Here is a 23160-nt window from a genome sequence, read left to right as displayed (position 1 = left end):
TAATACACAGAAATAGTTAAATAACCATAGGCCATATACTACATCCCGCTTCCCATTGGCTGGAGCAGTCTGTGCTGTATGAATGAGCGACCATTAAGAGGCAGTAGAACACCAAGCAGTGCCGAAGTAAAGCCCCGCCCCCAGCACCCTGCTTCCCCTTCCGATTGGCTGCTTGCCTGCCAGTCGTCCCCCTCCGTTTTCAGACTGAGTCCCGCAAGAGTAAAGTTCTGCGGGAGTGATAAGGGCAGCGGGCGCAACAGCGGGAGTGTGACATTGGATACCTTGGGGACAACCGGAGTGGGACATCGGGCGGGGACAGCTGGAGTTTTTCTTCAAGCACAGCAGGGGGTCTGCCGGAGTGTGACATCGGACACTGTGGGGACAACCGGAGTGTGACATCTGACACCTTGCGAGGGCTGCCGGTGTGTGACAGAGCCTGCTTTTGGATTGCCTGGCACCGGGCGCGGGAGTGCGCGCATCCTGTCGCAGGGGCATGCTTCTGGTGTGTGCCCAAGGAGCTGCAGGCAGTGGGCACTGAACACCGTGCGGACCATGAGTGACCATGCCTGACAAGATGTCCAGCTTCCTATATATCGGTGACATCGTGTCTCTGTACGCGGAGGGCTCTGTCAATGGCTTCATCAGTACCCTGGGGTAAGGCATGGGGCATGGGCACTGGGCAGGTGTAGTTAGCTGCTGGAGCATCTGCACATGTGGGGGAGCAGGGCAAAAGCGCGTGCTGTAAGGGGGCAACTGGGTCAGGAGTTCTCGTTAGTTGGTAGTGGTTGTGCTGTTATGTGAGGGGCAGTTAGGTCAGGGACTCCTGTGAGAGGGTAGTGGTTGTGCTTATGTGAGGGGCAGTTAGGTCAGGGACTCCTGTGAGAGGGTAGTGGTTGTGCTTATGTGAGGGGCAGTTAGGTCAGGGGCTCCTGTGAGTGGGTAGTGGTTGTGTGTTTGTCAGGGGGCAGTTAGGTCAGGGGCTCCTGTGAGTGGTTGTGTGTTTGTCAAGGGGCAGTTAGGTCAGGGGCTCCTGTGAGTGGTTAGTGGTTGTGTGTTTGTCAGGGGGCAGTTAGGTCAGGGGACCCTGTGAGTGGGTAGTGGTTGTGTGTTTGTCAAGGGGCAGTTAGGTCAGGGGCTCCTGTGAGTGGGTAGTGGTTGTGTGTTTGTCAGGGGGCAGTTAGGTCAGGGGCTCCAGTGAGTGGGTAGTGGTTGTGTGTTTGTCAAGGAGCAGTTAGGTCAGGGGCTCCTGTGAGTGGGTAGTGGTTGTGTGTATGTGAGGGGGCAGCTAGGTCAGGGATTCCTGTGAGTGGGTAGTGGTTGTGCTTATGTGAGGGGGCAGTTAGGTCAGGGACTCCTGTGAGTGAGTAGTGGTTGTGCTTATGTGAGGGGGCAGTTAGGTCAGGGACTCCTGTGAGTGGGTAGTGGTTGTGCTTATGTGAGGGGCAGTTAGGTCAGGGACTCCTGTGAGTGGGTAGTGGTTGTGCTTATGTGAGGGGGCAGTTAGGTCAGGGACTCCTGTGAGTGGGTAGTGGTTGTGTGTGAGGGGCAGTTAGGTTAGGGACTCCTGTGAGTGGGTAGTGGTTGTGTGTATGTGAGGGGCAGTTAGGTCAGGGACTCCTGTGAGTGGGTAGTGGTTGTGCTTATGTGAGGGGCAGTTAGGTCAGGGACTCCTGTGAGTGGGTAGTGGTTGTGCTTATGTGAGGGGGCAGTTAGGTCAGGGACTCCTGTGAGTGGGTAGTGGTTGTGTGTGTGAGGGGCAGTTAGGTCAGGGACTCCTGTGAGTGGGTAGTGGTTGTGTGTATGTGAGGGGCAGTTAGGTCAGGGACTCCTGTGAGTGGGTAGTGGTTGTGCTTATGTTAGGGGGCAGTTAGGTCAGGGACTCCTGTGAGTGGGTAGTGGTTGTGCTTATGTGAGGGGCAGTTAGATCAGGGACTCCTGTAAGTGGGTAGTAGTTGTAGGTATGTGAGGGGCAGTTAGGTCAGGGACTCCTGTGAGTGGGTAGTGGTTGTATGTATGTGAGGGGCGTTAGGTCAGGGACTCCTGTGAGTGGGTAGTGGTTGTGTGTTTGTCAGGGGGCAGTTAGGTCAGGGACTCCTGTGAGTGGGTAGTGGTTGTATGTATGTGAGGGGCAGTTAGGTCAGGGACTCCTGTGAGTGGGTAGTGGTTGTGTGTGTATGTGAGGGGCAGTTAGGTCAGGGACTCCTGTGAGTGGGTAGTGGTTGTGTGTGTATGTGAGGGGCAGTTAGGTCAGGGAATCCTGTGAGTGGGTAGTGGTTGTGTGTATGTGAGGGGGCAGTTAGGACAGGGACTTCTATGAGTGGGTAGTGCTTGTGTGTATGTGAGGGGGCAGCTAGGTCAGGGGCTCCTGTGAGTGGGTAGTGGTTGTGTGTATGTGAGGGGGCAGCTAGGTCAGGGGCTCCTGTGAGTGGATAGTGGTTGTGTGTATGTGAGGGGGCAGCTAGGTCAGGAGCTCCTGTGAGTGGGTATTGGTTGTGGGAAGCAGCAGTTTAGTCAATGTATGAAGTAGCAGTTGGGTGAGTGGGTTATTTAGGTGCAGCTGTGCGAGTGGGTTAATGTGTGAAGCAGCAGTCAGTGCATAGCTGAGGTAGCCAGTCAGTGGGTTATTTAGGTGCAACTGTGGGAGTGAGTCAGTGTGTTAAGCAGTTGGTAGAGTGGGTTATTTAGGTGAAGCTGTGGGAGTGGGTAAGTGTAAAGCAGTGGTTGGTGAGTGGGTTAGTGTGTGAAGCTACAGTTGAGCGAGTGGGTAAGTTAGGTGCTGTTGTGTAAGTAGATCAGTGTGTGAAGCAGCAGCTGTGTGAGTGGGTTATTTAGGTGTAGCTGTGTGAGTGAGTCAGTGTGTGAAGCAGCAGCTGTGTGAGTGGGTTATTTAGGTGTAGCTGTGTGAGTGGGTCAGTGTGTGTGAAGCAGCAGCGGTGTGAGTGGGTTAGTTAGGTGTAGCTGTGTGAGTGGGTTATTTAGGTGCAGCTGTGTGAGTGGGTTATTTAGGTGCAGCTGTGTGAGTGGGTTATTTAGGTGCAGCTGTGTGAGTGGGTTATTTAGGTGCAGCTGTGTGAGTGGGTTATTTAGGTGTAGCTGTGTGAGTGGGTTATTTAGGTGTAGCTGTGTGAGTGGGTTATTTAGGTGTAGCTGTGTGAGTGGGTTAGTTAGGTGTAGCTGTGTGAGTGGGTTAGTTAGGTGTAGCTGTGTGAGTGGGTTAGTTAGGTGTAGCTGTGTGAGTGGGTTAGTTAGGTGTAGCTGTGTGAGTGGGTTATTTAGGTGTAGCTTTGTGAGTGGGTTATTTAGGTGTAGCTGTGTGAGTGGGTTATTTAGGTGTAGCTGTGTGAGTGGGTTAGTTAGGTGTAGCTGTGTGAGTGGGTTATTTAGGTGTAGCTGTGTGAGTGGGTTAGTTAGGTGTAGCTGTGTGAGTGGGTTAGTGTGTGATGCAGCAGCTCTGTGAGTGGGTTATTTAGGTGTAGCTGTGTGAGTGGGTTAGTGTGTGAAGCAGCAGCTCTGTGAGTGGGTTATTTAGGTGCAGCTGTGTGAGTGGGTTATTTAGGTGCAGCTGTGTGAGTGGGTTATTTAGGTGTAGCTGTGTGAGTGGGTTATTTAGGTGTAGCTGTGTGAGTGGGTTAGTTAGGTGTAGCTGTGTGAGTGGGTTAGTTAGGTGTAGCTGTGTGAGTGGGTTATTTAGGTGTAGCTGTGTGAGTGGGTTAGTTAGGTGTAGCTGTGTGAGTGGGTTATTTAGGTGTAGCTGTGTGAGTGGGTTAGTTAGGTGTAGCTGTGTGAGTGGGTTAGTTAGGTGTAGCTGTGTGAGTGGGTTATTTAGGTGTAGCTGTGTGAGTGGGTTATTTAGGTGTAGCTGTGTGAGTGGGTCAGTGTGTGTGAAGCAGCAGCTGTGTGAGTGGGTTATTTAGGTGCAGCTGTGTGAGTGGGTTATTTAGGTGCAGCTGTGTGAGTGGGTTATTTAGGTGCAGCTGTGTGAGTGGGTTATTTAGGTGTAGCTGTGTGAGTGGGTTAGTTAGGTGTAGCTGTGTGAGTGGGTCAGTGTGTAAAGAGGCAGATGTGTAATGGTGCCATGCCTCAGACTGGTACAGTGAGGTGTTTCAGGGTTAGTTAGGTGTAGCTGTGTGAGTGGGTTATTTAGGTGTAGCTGTGTGAGTGGGTTATTTAGGTGCAGCTGTGTGAGTGGGTTATTTAGGTGTAGCTGTGTGAGTGGGTTAGTTAGGTGTAGCTGTGTGAGTGGGTCAGTGTGTAAAGAGGCAGATGTGTAATGGTGCCATGCCTCAGACTGGTACAGTGAGGTGTTTCAGGGTTAGTTAGGTGTAGCTGTGTGAGTGGGTTATTTAGGTGTAGCTGTGTGAGTGGGTTATTTAGGTGTAGCTGTGTGAGTGGGTTATTTAGGTGTAGCTGTGTGAGTGGGTTAGTTAGGTGTAGCTGTGTGAGTGGGTCAGTGTGTAAAGAGGCAGATGTGTAATGGTGCCATGCCTCAGACTGGTACAGTGAGGTGTTTCAGGGTTAGTTAGGTGTAGCTGTGTGAGTGGGTCAGTGTGTAAAGAGGCAGATGTGTAATGGTGCCATGCCTCAGACTGGTACAGTGAGGTGTTTCAGGGTTGTGTTAGTCACTGGGTGGTGCTGACCAGGGACGTGCATTCATTAGAGGCAGGTGAGGCAGTGCCTCCCCTGGCCAATGTGGGAATTACATCTAATTTTTAATTAAAAAAAAAAAAAAAAAAATTTTTTTTTTTTTTTTTTTTTTTTTTAAACATATGAAAGGTGACCCCCTCTACCCCCCCACCCCTCCACCAAATTATGCTTATTATTGCAATTTTTATTGTTTCCTAACTTTACTACATTGCATTCATAATAACATAACATAACAGACTAATCCATTCATATTGCACAAGAAGGTAAGAGGCCAGCTGTCCTTCCATTGCGCAATATGAATGTATTAGTCTGTTATGTTATGGGCTGCTTTAGAGACTGCCACCCAGTGGGGAATAATACTAATGCAGCAGTCTCTAATGCAGCCCATAACTGCTCCCACCGGAGGCTAGCCTCGGGAGCCCTGAGTCCTGCCTGCCCGGCCGCTCAGCCAATCAGGCATCAGTATGTCTGAGTCTCTCTAGGCTGAGTTGCCGGGCGGGAAATTGTTGCGCAGCCGCATTGGTGGTCAGGTTGTGTCACGAGTCGCGAGTCCGGCGTCAGAGCAGAGATTGAAGACGACGGACCGGACGTGCTGCTGCAGTTCTCCCAGTCTCTGTTGTCAGGAGTCTCAGTGCCTTATAGGTTAGTAATAATAGCAGCTGGTGCAATGTTAACTGTAAAACGAACTTGTTACTGTAAAACGAACAGTTATTGTCTCCTATCCTTTTTATTACAATTTTTGTGGCCTTTCTGCAACAAAACACCTCAAACTTGTAATTTGGATGAATTTCCTCAATGTAACCAGCAAGTTGGAACAAGTTAATAGCGAAATCGCCATTTTAAGTATGACAGTGATTTAAAAGCTGATCTTTTGTTACCTCATAGTCTGCATCAGAATCATATTTATTTTATCTTTTTATTTGTAGACAGAAAAACAACAAAATAATAATTTTGGATTTGTGGGAATAATTTGGCTAGTTGCTCTAAAGAAGACATGACTTTACTTGCCCAACTCCTCATTACATATTACAAATATTTGTCCGTTACCTGCTGTAAATGCAGGCATAGATTTTTTTTCCTATGCTTATTACTGCCTGAAGACATGATGGTGTTCATTTACTGTTCAACTAATTAATGAGTAATTGTACTACTAGCAGAATGTAATCTATTTTTTATAGTACTGAAATTTAAAATACACTACTATTATCCAGAATAGAGTACTACTACTTAGGCGCAGTAGGCAACTGTATATGGGCATCTGGACAGATAGGACCACCTGTCTAGCCTGTCTAGTAGTAATGTATTTATGTAATCTGTTATCTGATATTTGAGTTGTAGCCAATTGGACAATTTCTGTGCTGCATTAGAGCCTTTTTGGCCTTCTGTTAAAAATATACTTAAAAACAAATAAGTGGGGATGTTAGTGGCATAATTCACCTGAAGTGGTATGAGGCCCCTAAATAATCTGTGCCTAGGGGTGCACAATATGTAATTATGCCCATTAACTGTAATTGAGAATTTTTTTTTATTCTAGATTTTTACCTTTTAAAATGGTATTATAAAATCCTAAAATATATCTCTCATTTGAGTCAGTTATATAATACATGCTTAAAATAATTTATTCTACATTGTGTATTGATGCATCACACAGCCATCTGTCAGGCATTGGGCTAAGCATTCCTTATAAACCATACTTCAGCTGTCAAAATTTAGTAGGATGACTAAGATGTATGTTTATTAAATGTTTTCTGAAAAAGTCTGAACAGTTCTGCTTCATTAGACACCAAACCTCTCATTCACCAGTAGAGCATTACAGTGAGGCCTGACTCAGGAATGTCCCTGAAGTGACACACTTATTGCGCAGACTCTGCATACTTGGATGTGTTTTTTTATTTACTTATACTATTTATCAATGTGCACTACTACAGAAGAGAACCTGCACGCAGTATTTAACAAGCAGTGGTAATCAGACCGCTGTTTTCCTAACCTTTCACCACCTCTAAAGTGGCGAATTTCAATCTCCCCGGTATAGTCTGACCGGGGAGATTAACAGCTCCTGCCCGCTGTGCGCAGGCAGGGGCAGGATTGCACGCAAGCGCAAAATAACGCTCGTGATCAGTGCTGAATTCAGGAGAATTCAGCCCGCCAGAGGCGAGCTGCGGTGGACAGGGGTGCGTATTGCACCCCTGTCCGCCTCAGCTTGATAAGTCGCCCCCTATATATCCCCTTATATATCTTCTGTTGAAGTCTAAAAAAAACTTCTTTTTAAAGGGACAGTCAAAATCATATTTATTTTCTGAATTATGAACCTTTATTTTTGACTAGACTGTTCCTTTAAATATGTGTATTAAAAGTATGTTGTGGCATTATATATATATATATATATATATATATATATATATATATATATATATATATATATATATTAAATTTTGTTTGGAAATCTCCAGTAGTTTACATTGTGTTTAATGGAATTAATAAAGGTGAAGATAACACATTTAATAACAGGGTTAAAGGGACATGAAACCCAAATATTTTCGTTCATGATTCAGATAGAGCAATTGATTTTAAACAACTTTCCAATTTACTTCTATTATCTAATATGTTTTGTTCTCTTGGTATCTTTTGTTTGCTCAGGAGCTGCCGATTGGTGGCTGCACATATCTGCCTCATGTTATTTGCTCACCCAATGTGTTCAGCTAGTTCCCAGTAGTGCATTGCTTCTCCTTTAAAAAAGGGTGAAAAGAGAGTGAAGCAAATTAGATCATTAAAATAAGTCAATTGGAAAGTTATTTAAAATTGTATTCTCTATCTGAATCAGGATTTTTTTTTCATGAGTACTGACTTGCAACTGTGGTGATGATGAATGCAGAGAAATTGGACATAGAAGAAAACACAGGATCTGTCTATTTAAAGGGACAGTCAAGTCCAAAAAAAACTTGCATGTTTCAAATAGGGCATGTAATTTTAAACAACTTTCCAATTTACTTTTATCACCAATTTTGCTTTGTTCTCTTGGTATTCTTAGTTGAAAGCTAAACCTAGTAGGTTCATATGCTAATTTCTTAGACCTTGAAGGCCGCCTCTAATCTAAATGCATTTTGATTGTTTTTCACCACTAGAGGGCATTAGTTCACGTTTTTCATATAGATAACATTGAGCTCATGCACGTGAATTTACCATGGAGACAGTTCTAATTGGCTAACATGCAAGCCTGTCAAAAGAACTGAAATAAGGGGGCAGTCTGCAGAGGCTTAGATACAAGGTAATTACATTTATTCAAAATAGTAATATTTGTAGTGGTGCCAACGTATGCCCTTTGTATATCTAATTGTTATGAATTTCAACAAAGGATATCTGGTTTTCTTCATTCTTTTGATATCCTTTGTTGAAATTCATATCTAAATATGCTCAGTAGCTTCTAAGCATATTTATATATGCTTTTCAACAAAGGATATCTGATTTCCTTCATTCTTTTGATATCCTTTGTTGAAAATCATATCTAAATATGCTCATAGCTACTGAGCATATTTAGATATGCTTTTCAACAAAGGATATCAAAAGAATGAAGGAAATCAGATATCCTTTGTTGAAATTCATATCTAAATATGCTCAGTATCTACTGAGCATATTTAGATATGCTTTTCAACAAAGGATATCAAAAGAATGAAGAAAACCAGATATCCTTTGTTGAAAATCATATCTAAATATGCTCAGTAGATACTGAATGGTGGCTGCATATAGATATTGGCTCGCCCATGTGCAATTGCTATTTCTTCAACAAAGGATATCTAAAGAATGAAGGCGTATCCGATTCCTAGACACTGCCTCACCAGCCTCTGAAGTCACCGCACATCACTGGTGCTGACTAGGCCCCCAGTGTAGTTGATGAGGCCCAGGAAGTTACTGATAGCACAGAATAAAGTAGGAAGTGATTAGTGTTGTGGAAGGGGCTGCGTGTAGCTCACCTCCTGCTTCAGCTCAGCTCTCCACTAACTGGGATAGATTCACTAACAGCCTTCTCAAATACTGTGTACTTTTATTACGTCCTTCTCCACGAAGGTCTGTGAACTAGAGAAACATAGGGACTGGAGACGTTGGTGCATTTACTCCACTGGGGAGCATCTCTTCTCAGTACTTACACATTGTAATATAACCCACACCAGTGAGGCCTTTGTACCTGCAGTTTACTATATACAGGCGTTTATCTGCTACAGATTGCAGCTCAGAGGCCTGGCCTCTCTCTGTCTGCTCAAGCTGATTCTGTTTATTCCTCATACATGTAATGAGTCCACACATAGTGCTGCTTAATTGTTGTTTATAAATTCTAGATAATAACAAACTACTATGTCAGATTGAAAAAAAGGATGTTTGTGCATTTTTATCATTCATGAGCAACAAGTCAAGGCTAAACAACTTTGCAGGTTAATAACGCATTATTCATACACTTGGTGCATTCTGCTCGCCTTGTTCTCTGTATACCAGTGTATGTGCTGGCTGGCATTGTTCACTCACATGTTATATGTTTATTTCTCTGCAGCATGGCAGGCTAATTATGTCTAGTGTTTGTTTAAAGCGTCATCACCCAGCCTGTCATACGCTCCAAGCTCCATCAACGAAATCTTCCAACATTAGGTCAAAGCTTTTAACAAAACCACATGTTGTATATAGAGGTTTTGGTGTAGTACTGCTTCACTGAACGTTAAAACTTTTCAGATGTGTGTGTATAGTACATGATTAACATCTTGCAAATGAAGCAATACATGGAACATGATTAAATATATTAACTCTTTATCTTCCGAAGAGAGAGGCTTTGAATTGATAAATGGAAATTCTTAGAACCATGTTACAGAATACTGTAGGGGGATATATCTTGTATACTGTAGGGGGGTATATCTTGTATACTGTAGGGGGATATATCTTGTATACTCACGACAAATTGTTCTGATGACCACCCTGTGAAAGTAAGGACCACACTATGCTAAGTGGCCTGATTTCCATCTGATTTGGTGTACTGGCATCTGTGAATCTCCTGCAGTTTTATATTAATCTAAATAATGTAACGTAATATTTTGTGCATTTTGTGTGCTATCTACATCGGTGTTTGGGGTAGAAACTGCTGGTGGGGGTGGTCAGTAACCTGCTTTCTCTATTGCTCTGCTACAAAGTGTCCCTGGAATTTTTTTTTATTAATGTCGGCAACTATGTAGGATAATTAGGAAATCTATTGTGGGCATTGTGTGTGCAATCCTGTGTTTGGTGTAATGTTTTATCCCTGGATCAGCACTTGAGCAGGGTGTATGTATTGCAGGGTTCAGACAAAGCAATGTTATTGTACAATAAGGGTGCCAAGGCCAGTGTTTTGCGGGTAAGAAGCTATGATATGCCCAGCAAGTGGATTTGGAAGATGGTATAATTCTTTGTTTTAGTTGGCACAGCTGTTTAATATCAGTGTAAAACTGTTAGATTTTTTGTGATATCCAAAATGTTTGTTGCAGATAAATGACTTTGTTACAGTATGCATGTACTTTCCTTAACAGTGAGTGTGATGATTACATTTGTGTGATAAGTGTGCTGGCCCCTTGTGTTTGCGTATAATATACTTGCCAAGAAACAGACATTCCCAGACCTAGAATATTGCCTAGATTACACGTGGAGCACAAAAATATGAGCTTTATTATGTGTTGGCATTGCTCGAGTGCTATCAATAGCCCTTATATTAGTGCGCTCAAGCCCACAGTTATCTTGTATTGCTTAAAAGATAGCCTAAGGTGCGCTAATAGATAGCAACAGTGAGCTAATTCCCTAACAATAAACTTCTATAGGGGCGCGCAGTAAAATTCATGTGGCATATTGCTCGAGCGCTGAGCTGAGGTTTCCTTAAACAGATTGTGCACAAGCAGTGGAGTTCCTCATGTAGTTCTGTGTCATACTTTTATAATACTTGTTTAATTTGACTCTTTTTATTCTGATGTAGACAAATGAGTCCTGGCAGGAAGGGGTTAAATCGCTGTCTGTTTTGCTTGCCAATAGGTTTAACCCTTTAAGGACACAGCTTTCAGTTTGCTCAATTGTTTTATGTCGGAAAAATTCCATCATGTCCTTAAGAGGTTAATAAAGCTTGAGAAGGTGAATGCTTCTTCATTATTAGAGAATCTGTGTTGCTGTATGTGAGTGTGATATTAGCAGGCTGGTCAGTGACTGAGTGTTTTCACTCCAGTGTTTGTAAATGTTCATTCATTGCTGTGGGATAATAATGCTAATGTTATGTAGCTTTGGTGAGAAGTGAGCTCCAGTAAATCTTTCTCACATTAGATCTGTATCAAAGGAGTGGAAGATTATTATTATTATTATTATTATTATTATTAGTACTATTATTATTATTTATTATTATTATTATTATTAGTATTATTATTATTATTAGTACTATTATTATTATTATTATTATTACTATTATTATTATTAGTACTATTATTACTATTATTAGTAGTACTATTATTATTATTATTAGTACTATTATTATTATTATTATTATTATTACTATTACTATTATTATTATTATTATTATTACTATTATTATTATTAGTACTATTATTACTATTATTATTATTATTATTATTACTATTATTATTATTAGTACTATTATTACTATTATTAGTAGTACTATTATTATTATTATTAGTACTATTATTATTATTATTATTATTATTATTACTATTACTATTATTATTATTATTATTATTATTACTATTATTATTATTAGTACTATTATTACTATTATTATTATTATTATTATTACTATTATTATTATTAGTACTATTATTACTATTATTAGTAGTACTATTATTATTAGTACTATTATTATTATTATTATTATTACTATTATTATTATTATTATTATTACTATTATTATTATTAGTACTATTATTATTATTATTATTATTATTATTATTACTATTATTATTATTATTATTAGTACTATTAGTACTATTATTATTATTATTATTATTATTAGTACTATTATTACTATTATTATTAGTACTATTATTATTATTATTGCTACTATTATTACTACTATTATTATTAGTACTATTATTATTATTATTATTAGTACTATTATTATTATTACTATTATTATTATTTATTATTATTATTATTATTACTACTACTATTATTATTATTATTATTATTATTATTATTATTATTATTATTATTTTATAGCTCTTAGAATAGGCCATACTGGGATTTCATTGGATTATGAAGAGTTCACTTTTTAAACGGCTGCACTGCAGATTTCTATGTATTATTATGTTAGTTTATTTTATGTATTGTTCTGCTATTTGTGCAAAAGACGCTCAGACCAATGGTTAAAGCCCGAGGCTTTAATTGTTCATGGTGTAACTTCCTCTCCTCACATCAGCTGGGGTAAACTTTGTCAGCTAAAAACCAGATGTGGGTTATAAGGAGATGCAGAAATCAATATTAACTCTTTGTGATTCCGATAAAGCGTCTCATTTTGAAAGAGTGTGCACGTGTTTTGAGCACTGTTGCTTAAAAAACAGTGGCAAACATTGATACAATATAGTGTTGAAGACACGTGCACACTCTTGATCCTACCTTTGTATGCTGTCATGGATAGCAGCTAAGCTTTAAAGGGATATGAAACCCAAATATATTCTTTTGTGATTCAGACAGAAAATACTATTTTAAAGTTTCCAATTTGCTTCTATTATCAAATTTCCTTCATTCCCATGATATTCTGTGTTGAAGAGAGCCCTAGGTAGGCATCTGGAGCACTACATAGCAGGAGATAGTGCTGCTATTTAGTGCTCTTGCAAATGAAAAACATTCTTGCAGAGCTGCTGCCATATAGTGCTCTAACAATAGGCCGGTTCCTAAGCTTACATCCCTGCTGTTCAGCAAAAGATACCACAAGAACAAAGAAAAATTGATAATAGAAGTAAATTAGAAAGTTGTTTAAAATTGTTGCTCTATCTAAATCATGAAATAAAAAATGTTGGGTTTCATATCCCTTTAACAAAGGATGCCAATAGAGAGAGGGACGTTTATAATAGAAGTTCACTTGAACCTTTTTATTTTTTTCCTTCATATGAATCATTACATTTCAATTTTGATTTCTATTTCATTTTATTTTTTTTATTTAGCATTTTTATTCTTGTTTCTTTTTTATTTGAGGTTTGCAACATGGTATCCATATAACACAGTAGTAATAGCGTTATACAGACATCATATGACATCATATTGTAAGTGTGCAATGTATGTTCCTGAAAAGAAATCCAAGGACATAGTATGTAAATAGTATGCCTAATGCTCTATACACCTCCAGAATGACAAATGAGGCCACCTTTGGACCTCAGCAATAAATAATCAAGTTGTAGGAGGTTGTTTCCAACAAAGGAACCTCATTTTTTATTTTTAACATAAGCTTTAGTAGCAATCGGAAATGGTCTTACTATGTAAATGGACAGAAACTTATTAAAGGGATAGTAAACAACAAAAATGTTGTTTAAAAAGATAGGCAATCCCTATCCTCTTCTCTCTGACTTTTTTCATGACATGGGATAAATTAATAAACACATCCACTAACATCTCTAATATTTTGTCCCCCATGTCCTCACTTTGCCACAACCCGGACCTGCCCTGGAACTTCAAAGACACTTCATTAGAAGTCAGGTGTCACATTAAGGGCAGAACAATTTCACTCTTCCGTGAAAATAAAACACATAGACCCCTCTTCGCCATCCAGTAGATGCACCCCGAGATTCCCCTGAACTGGTATGCCTATTCCAAAATCTGTCACTACGTAGACACTCACCCCAAGAAACTTCATCTAACTAGAAACACGACACCATTTGAGACCCTATGCCACTTAGAAAACACCCCAACACGCGCCATATCAAAACTATACAAACTACTGCTGATCAAAGAGCCTAAACTCTTGCCTTCTTACGCCAACTCATGGGACAAGCATTAGTATCACTGCTAAGGACTGGCTGACTGTTTTTAACACTACTAAGCGCTCATCAATTTCCACAAGAGTCATTGAAACCAACTTCAAATTTTTAACGAGATGGTATCTGACCCCCAGCAGACTACACACTATTTACAAAACGGCTAGCAATAAGTGCTGGAGGGGATGCAGAGAAATAGGCACCCCTAGACACATATGGTGGCAGTGTAATAAACTAGATACGTTCTGGCTGACGGTACTGGAGCGCATGTCAGACGCAATAGGCAAACAGCTACCAAACGATCCACAGATGTTACTATTTCTACTCCTGCACGACAGTAATGCTAGGGACCTGCTGATCCTCACGCTAAACAGCGCTAAAACCCTAATCCCAAGACACTGGAAATCCTCCAATACCCCGACTGAGAGAGAGTGGGAGAACCAGGTAGAGGTACCACCTCCTCCAATCGGGCTCATTAGCCACACACAAGCTTAAACTATCTTTATGGAACCGGCACAAAGAGCGACACAAGCTTATAACCCACTAACATCCACTATACCAAACATCAGGCTTTGCCCTTAGACACCATCTTAGCCAGTTGCCAGTAACCTTTTGAGGATAACGCTATTTAATATATGTTGTAACTCATGTAATATCCTAGAGACTATAATATAGAAGCATGGGTCATACAGGACTCTGCACTGAACCTAGGTACTGAACTTGTTGCACTTTTATGTATGATGTATGGACCTTTAATCCAAAAGCATTTTTACTGCTGTACCTCATTGTTACGCTATGGAAATATTCTTATCTACGTTTTGTAAAATCTGTAATTTTTTTTTTTTAAATAAAAACTTCTTTTGAAAAAAAGATAGTAAATCCCTTTATCGCCCATTCACCAGTTTTGCACAACCAACACTGTTATAGAAATATACTTTTTACCTCTGTAATTACCTTGTATCTAAGCCTCTGTAGACTGCCCCCTTATCTCAGATCTTTTGACAGACTTGCATTTCATGCAATTAGTGCTGACTCTTAAATAACTCCACATGCATGAGCACAATGTTATTTATATCAAACACATGAATTAACACCCTCTAGCTGTGAAAAACTGTCTAATGCATTCAGATAAGAGGCGGCCTTCAAGGGCTTAGAAATTAGCATATGAGTCTATCTAGGTTTAGCTTTCAACTAAGAATAGTAAGAGAACAAAGCAAATTTGATAAAGTAAATTAGAAAGTTTAATTTGGACTTTACTACCCCTTTAATAATCTAAGATGGTCTTACTATGCAATTGGAATATGTTTGCAATCAAACTAGCTACTGTAATTTCAAGCTACTGATCTTTAAATAAAATATGAAGTAAGCTAAGCTCTCTACCAGCTACCGATCTACTGATGAGGGACAGTATTATAGTAAAAGGTACAACACTAATACTGAGCATATTCTTAGAGTGCCGTCTAGGGCTGCATAAGCTGACTGTGTAAACTGATGTCAATAGTTCTATATCCCTTTAATGTGAGCATTAAAGAAATCCAATGCAATCAACACATGGAGAGGTTATTCTTTCACATTTTTCACATTTACATGCTTATATGTGTGTGTGTGTGTGTATATATGTGTGTGTGTGTGTATATATATATATGTATGTATATATATATATATATATATATATATATATATATTGCAGTAGAGAAAATATTATTTACTCAAGCAACTAGCTGACCATGGCAGTTCATTGTATTCAAAGCAGCTGAATAATTACCCACTGTGCAGTTGATTGCTTCTACTGCCTCTTGTTTACATTAAAATAAAAAAGCTTCAAGATACATGCATATTCATGAGCCTACCTCAGTATGCACTCATGGAAAGGAGCAAAGTTTCATCAAATGAGTCTAAAAGAATGGGGTTAATTTTGATAATTGAAGAAAACCAAAAAGTAAAAAAAAAAAAGATAATCTGCCTGAATGGTAAAAGTTTAATTTAGACCTCTGTGACCCTTCAAAGTATCCATTTTCTGTATTAACCCCCTCCTGCCTGAATAATATATGTATAGGCCCCCTGGCTCTAATAATTGGTCTGCATCTGTCCTTGTAAATTGTATGATATGGCGATGAGTTCTATACATATAGTGCTATCAGTTTTGTGAATTGGATGATATGGCGATGCGTTCTATACATATAGTGCTATCAGTTTTGTGAATGGGATGATATGGCGATGAGTTCTATACATATAGTGCTATCAGTTTTGTTTGGTGAATTGGATGATATGGCGATGAGTTCTATACATATAGTGCTATCAGTTTTGTGAATGGGATGATATGGCGATGCGTTCTATACATATAGTGCTATCAGTTTTGTGAATGGGATGATATGGCGATGAGTTCTATACATATAGTGCTATCAGTTTTGTTTGGTGAATGGGATGATATGGCGATGAGTTCTATACATATAGTGCTATCAGTTTTGTTTGGTGAATGGGATGATATGGCGATGAGTTCTATACATATAGTGCTATCAGTTTTGTTTTGTGAATGGGATGATATGGCGATGAGTTCTATACATATAGTGCTATCAGTTTTGTTTGGTGAATTGGATGATATGGCGATGCGTTCTATACATATAGTGCTATCAGTTTTGTTTGGTGAATTGGATGATATGGCGATGAGTTCTATACATATAGTGCTATCAGTTTTGTTTTGTGAATGGGATGATATGGCGATGAGTTCTATACATATAGTGCTATCAGTTTTGTTTTGTGAATGGGATGATATGGCGATGAGTTCTATACATATAGTGCTATCAGTTTTGTTTGGTGAATTGGATGATATGGCGATGAGTTCTATACATATAGTGCTATCAGTTTTGTGAATTGGATGATATGGCGATGAGTTCTATACATATAGTGCTATCAGTTTTGTTTGGTGAATTGGATGATATGGCGATGAGTTCTATACATATAGTGCTATCAGTTTTGTGAATTGGATGATATGGCGATGAGTTCTATACATATAGTGCTATCAGTTTTGTGAATTGTATGATATGGCGATGAGTTCTATACATATAGTGCTATCAGTTTTGTTTTGTGAATGGGATGATATGGCGATGAGTTCTATACATATAGTGCTATCAGTTTTGTGAATTGGATGATATGGCGATGAGTTCTATACATATAGTGCTATCAGTTTTGTGAATTGGATGATATGGCGATGCGTTCTATACATATAGTGCTATCAGTTTTGTTTTGTGAATTGGATGATATGGCGATGAGTTCTATACATATAGTGCTATCAGTTTTGTTTGGTGAATGGGATGATATGGCGATGAGTTCTATGCATATAGTGCTATCAGTTTTGTGAATTGGATGATATGGCGATGAGTTCTATACATATAGTGCTATCAGTTTTGTTTTGGCTGATTAATTTGCCCTATACAAATTAGAGGTGACTTGTTACTCCTTTGTGTAGACGTGAGCTCACACTTTGCTGCTTGTCAACCGCTTGTGTTTTTTTTGGGGGAGAATTGTGTTTTCTGGAGAGAAAAATGACTGTAATTGTATCTGGTCTATTATAGAGGAATGAAATCCTGGTAGGTGCTCAGAAAGCACTTACCTTTTAGGTATTCGTTTTGGTCTCTGACAATAAAACGAAGATATCCTACAATTTAAGGCTCTGCAAATTTGTTAAAAAGTCTAGGAGCAACATAAACAATGAAACTGCCAGTGATTTAACCCCTAGTTTACCAGTGACACACGGGTAATAATGTCCGGTGATTTCACAGCTGTGTGTGACTGATTTGCTCACGGTCAGTTTTGCTCACTTATAAGCTGCTAGGCATGTGGCTGCTGAACAGGACTTTACCTGTGTGTTTAATCTCTTTACAGAGGTTAAATACACAGCAAGCTGGAGTCAGTAATAGAAACATTACACACTGTGTAATGAATTAGAACTTGTCATTTTAGCATTAGACTGTCCCTCTCAACACCTCATATGCCAGTAGCGTCTCTTGCTTGTCTGTAGCACACAGAAAACAGTGATGTGACTCTCTTAGTAACTAGGAACAGACAAAACAGTGGCTTTACTTGTATCACACAACAATAAGACAATAATAGTGATTTAAGCCTTTCGTTGCCCATAGCACGCAAACACAATCACCCCTTCCGTGGCCTGTAAACACAAACAAAAAAGTTATTTAATCCCAGTTTACTAAAAATCTGGTTACTAGAAGAGCATACAGTAGTGATTTAACGTGTTAGCTTTATGTTACACACTCAGCAATGATTGTAGCCCTTTTTTATGGAACACCCAAAACAGTGATTTAACCTTCTGTTTGCCAGTAGCACAAACATGACAGTGATTTAACACCCTGATTGTCTATTAAAATGCAGCACAGATTTAACCCCTTGATTGGCAGTTACACAATGCATCAAATATTTAACCTTGTTTGCTGGTTACACCCACACACTTCTTGAATGCTTGGAACACACAAAGCAGTGATTTAACTCTTTCATTGGAGAAGAGCCCAAAACCTGGTTGCAGTGTTGAAAGCAGAAGTGGCAGGCGGTGCGTAGCACAAAGGGTAGCAGTGACCATCACCATTCCGGAGCAGAGATAATTGCTGCCATATAGTGCTCCAAAAATCGTCCGGCTCCTATGCTTAAGTCATTGCTCTTCAGCAAAAGATACCAAGAGAACAAATACAAATTGATAATAGAAGTAAATTGGAAACATGTTTAAAATTGCATGCGCTATCTGAATAACAAAAATAAATTGGGTTTTATGTCCCTTTAAAGGCTTTGTGCCAATATGTGTTTTCAATTATTGATAGTGAGGTTCCAGAACAGTATATTTGCAAGAGTCACGTTGAACAACTTTCTGTGATTTTCAGGTCCTATGTATAAATGACGGTATTGTGTATATTTGGAGGCAGTGGTTTGCAGATGCTGCTTGTGTAGAAGCCCTTGTGATGATGCCGCTGGTGCAGAAGCCCTTTGTGATGATGCTGCTGGTGCAGAAGCCCTTTGTGATGATGCTGCTGGTGCAGAAACCCTTTGTGATGACGCCGCTGGTGCAGAAACCCTTTGTGATGATGCTGCTGGTGCAGAAACCCTTTGTGATGACGCTGCTGGTGCAGAAGCCCTTTGTGATGATGCCGCTGGTGCAGAAACCCTTTGTGATGACGCTGCTGGTGCAGAAGCCCTTTGTGATGATGCTGCTGGTGCAGAAACCCTTTGTGATGACGCTGCTGGTGCAGAAGCCCTTTGTGATGATGCCGCTGGTGCAGAAGCCCTTTGTGATGACGCCGCTGGTGCAGAAACCCTTTGTGATGACGCTGCTGGTGCAGAAGCCCTTTGTGATGACGCTGCTGGTGCAGAAGCCCTTTGTGATGACGCTGCTGGTGCAGAGGCCCTTTGTGATGACGCCGCTGGTGCAGAAACCCTTTGTGATGACGCCGCTGGTGCAGAGGCCCTTTGTGATGACGCCGCTGGTGCAGAAGCCCTTTGTGATGACGCCGCTGGTGCAGAAGCCCTTTGTGATGACGCCGCTGGTGCAGAAGCCCTTTGTGATGACGCCGCTGGTGCAGAAGCCCTTTGTGATGACGCCGCTGGTGCAGAAGCCCTTTGTGATGACGCTGCAGAAGCCCTTTGTGATGACGCTGCTGGTGCAGAGGCCCTTTGTGATGACGCTGCTGGTGCAGAGGCCCTTTGTGATGACGCTGCTGGTGCAGAGGCCCTTTGTGATGATGCCGCTGGTGCAGAAGCCCTTTGTGATGATGCCGCTGGTGCAGAAGCCCTTTGTGATGATGCCGCTGGTGCAGAGGCCCTTTGTGATGATGCCGCTGGTGCAGAAGCCCTTTGTGATGATGCCGCTGGTGCAGAGGCCCTTTGTGATGATGCCGCTGGTGCAGAAGCCCTTTGTGATGATGCCGCTGGTGCAGAGGCCCTTTGTGATGATGCCGCTGGTGCAGAAGCCCTTTGTGATGATGCCGCTGGTGCAGAAGCCCTTTGTGATGATGCCGCTGGTGCAGAAGCCCTTTGTGATGATGCCGCTGGTGCAGAAGCCCTTTGTGATGACGCTGCAGAAGCCCTTTGTGATGACGCGGCTGGTGCAGAGGCCCTTTGTGATGACGCGGCTGGTGCAGAAGCCCTTTGTGATGACGCTGCTGGTGCAGAGGCCCTTTGTGATGACGCCGCTGGTGCAGAGGCCCTTTGTGATGACGCCGCTGGTGCAGAGGCCCTTTGTGATGACGCCGCTGGTGCAGAGGCCCTTTGTGATGACGCCGCTGGAGCAGAGGCCCTTTGTGATGACGCCGCTGGTGCAGAAGCCCTTTGTGATGATGCCGCTGGTGCAGAAGCCCTTTGTGATGACGCCGCTGGTGCAGAAGGAGCACAAAGACTATTTCTGGAATGGGAACATTAAAGGGAAAAGCTACTTGCATTGCTCTGGCCCTTCTCATTTTGTCTTAAGGACAGCTCTGTCATGCAAGGCTGTGTTTTGCCATCCCGATAGCATTAGGAAAAGCAGATTTTTTAATTTTTTTTTTTTACAGTATTTGCAAATTGCAGTTTTTTCTCAGAATAAATTGCACTGTGGAAATGTTTTCAGGTGCTGAATGTTGGTCTCATTTTACTGAGAGGATGGAAAAAAAAAATGTAGTGACCATATCACAGGTAAACACTGTGATAGAGGAAGCAGAACATTAGTAGGGAATAACTCATCATTTAGATAAAGGTTATGAAGATAAATTAATGCAGTTAAAATATGCTTTAGTTTTCAGAATTCAGAGGAATTTAAACCTTTCAGAGAAGAACTTGCCCAAAATACTGGAGAATTTTTAGCACTTTTGCTAAACAGAAATAGAGCCTTGTTTTTTTTTATTTACCTATAAAAACTATGTGTGTATGTATGTATATATATATATATATATATATATATATATATATATGTGTGTATGTATATATATATATATATATATATATATATATATATATATATATATATATATATATATAATGTGTAAGTAGACAACGCAATGTATTAATCTAGGCCCATTTTGGTATATTTCATGCCACCATTTTACCACCAAATGTGATCATATAAAAAAAGGTTAACTTTTTCACAAACTTTGGGTTTCTTACTGAAATTATTTACATACTGCTTGTGCAATCATGGCACAAATGGTTGTAAAAGTTTACCTGGGGTGCCCTTTGTACAGAAATAGCCGAAATATATGGCTTTGCCATTGCTTCTTGGTAATTAGGAGGCTGCTAATTGCAACTGCGCACCACACTTCTATTATTCCCAGCAGTTAAGGGGTTAATCAGGTAGCTTGATACAATTTTCCTCTACCCTGCCTCCCACCTCCTGGTGACCCCCCCACCCCCCATTCCACCACTTTTCTGTAATGCAGTGTGCCATCCCTCCCTCTCCCTTCAATTTTTTTTTTTTTCTGGAGTTTAGGGCCCCTCCCACTACCTCCCCTCCTCTGTTGTTGAGCTGCCCATCCGCCTCCTGCTTTCCTTTCCACACTTCTCAACAGCACTAGCAGATCGTTACAGATGATGAGACACACAGTGGCAATGTCTGTAATGATCATGCTCCGTTTACAGATGCCTGTAGCTCAGGAACAGAAGCTACAGCCTACCTGCTGTAGCTTCCTAACGCTTGGACGTGTGTGTGTGTATATGTATATATGTGTATGTGTGTGTGTGTATATATATATATATATATATATATATATATATATATATATATATATATATATATATATATATATATATATATATATATCTCTGTGTTATGTGGTACGATGAGCAGAGTACCGCATGACGTATATATACTAGGGATGTGCTTTCGGGTCCTTCATGAGGATCTGAATGCGGAAGTAAGCAACGGCTTGTGCCCTTCGGATATTTTTATAGCCAGTTTGATTCGTGTAAGAGATCCCCACTCTAACAATCTGGGTTTGCACAGATTTTAGTGTGGGGATCTTTTACAAGAATCAATCTGGCTACGAAAATATCCGAAAGACACAAGCTGCTGCTTACTTCCGCATTTAGATCCTTAACCCCTTAATGACAACTGACGTACCAGGTACGTCATGCATTAACTAACAGTTAATGACAATGGACGTACCTGGTACGTCAGTTGTCTAAGAGAGTGCTGGAAGCGATCGCAATCGCTTCCAGCAGCTCTCAGGGTATTGCAGTGATGCCTCCATATGGAGGCATCCTGCAATACCATTTAGAAGACTCCGATGCAGAGAGAGCCACTCTGTGGCCCTCTCTGCACCGGTAGCGATGGTGCCGGTTCGTTGGTGGGTGGGAGCGTAACAGGGAGGCGGGTGGGCGGCCCATCGCTACCCGGCATCCGGTTCCTTGAAGTGCAATGTGCACGCCGGGTGCCGGGAGCGTGCGGGGGCGCGCGTGCGCGATAGTGCATTAGCTGGCACTGACACTGACACCGTCACCAATGAGGAGGGAAGAGGGGGGGAAATATTTTTTTAAAAAAATAATATAAAAGGATCTGGGAGGGGGATAGGGGTATTGTGGGGGGCTGCTACACTACAGAAAAAATAAAAAAAAGCAAAAGAACAAAAAACACTTGTTTTTGGGGCAAATTGGGTACTGGCAGACAGCTGCCAGTACCCAAGATGGCCGCAATTAGGGGAGAGGGTTAGAGAGCTGGGGGGGGGGATCATGGAGGTTGGGGCTAAGGCAGGAGTCCATCACAGCTAAAATATTTTATTTTTTTTATAAAAAAAAACAAAAAACTCCTTTTATTTAGTACTGGCAGACTTTCTGTCAGTACTTAAGATGGCGGGGACATTTGTGGGGTGGGGGAGGGAAGAGAGCTGTTTGGGAGGGATCAGGGGGTGGGATGTGTCAGGTGGGAGGCTGATCTCTACCCTAAAGCTAAAATTAACCCTGCAAGCTCCCTACAACCTACCTAATTAACCCCTTCACTGCTGGGCATAATTTACGTGTGGTGCGCAGCAGCATTTAGCGGCCTTCTAATTACCAAAAATCAGTGCCAAAGCCATATAAGTCTGCTATTTCTGAACAAAGGGGATCCCAAAGAAGCTTTTACAACAATTTGTGCCATAATAGCACAAGCTGTTTGTAAATAATTTCAGTGAGAAACCTAAAATTGTGAAAAATGTAAAGTTTTTTTTTTATTTGCTCGCATTTGGCGGTGAAATGGTGGCATGAAATATACCAAAATGGGCCTAGATCAATACTTTGGGTTGTCTTCTAACAAAAAATATATACATGTCAAGGGATATTCAGGTATTCCTGACAGATATCAGGGTTCCAATGTAACTAGCGCTAATTTTGAAAAAAAGTGGTTTGGAAATAGCGAAGTGCTACTTGTATTTATGGCCCTATAACTTGCAAAAAAAGCAAAGAACGTGTAAACATTGGGTATTTCTAAACTCGGGACAACATTTAGAAACTATTTAGCATGGGTGTTTTTTGGTGATTGTAGATGTGTAACAGATTTTGGGGGTCAAAGTTAGAAAAAGTGTGTTTTTTTCCATTTTTT

General features: G+C 40.9%; 1 protein-coding gene across 1 annotated transcript in view; it reads left to right on the top strand.

Annotated features, from left to right (window-relative positions):
• Window positions 1–218: 218 nt before the first annotated feature.
• The window catches only part of LOC128664916 (inositol 1,4,5-trisphosphate receptor type 2), a 693905-nt gene continuing 670963 nt past the window's right edge, over window positions 219–23160 (top strand). The window contains exon 1 of the mRNA XM_053719708.1: window positions 219–654. Within this exon, the coding sequence (XP_053575683.1) occupies window positions 563–654 (92 nt within the window). The 5' untranslated portion in view covers window positions 219–562. The remainder of the gene's footprint in view (window positions 655–23160) is intronic.

Source organism: Bombina bombina, chromosome 6 (assembly GCF_027579735.1).
Source record: "Bombina bombina isolate aBomBom1 chromosome 6, aBomBom1.pri, whole genome shotgun sequence".
NCBI lineage: Eukaryota > Metazoa > Chordata > Amphibia > Anura > Bombinatoridae > Bombina > Bombina bombina.
This window is presented reverse-complemented; position numbering and strand designations above follow the sequence as displayed.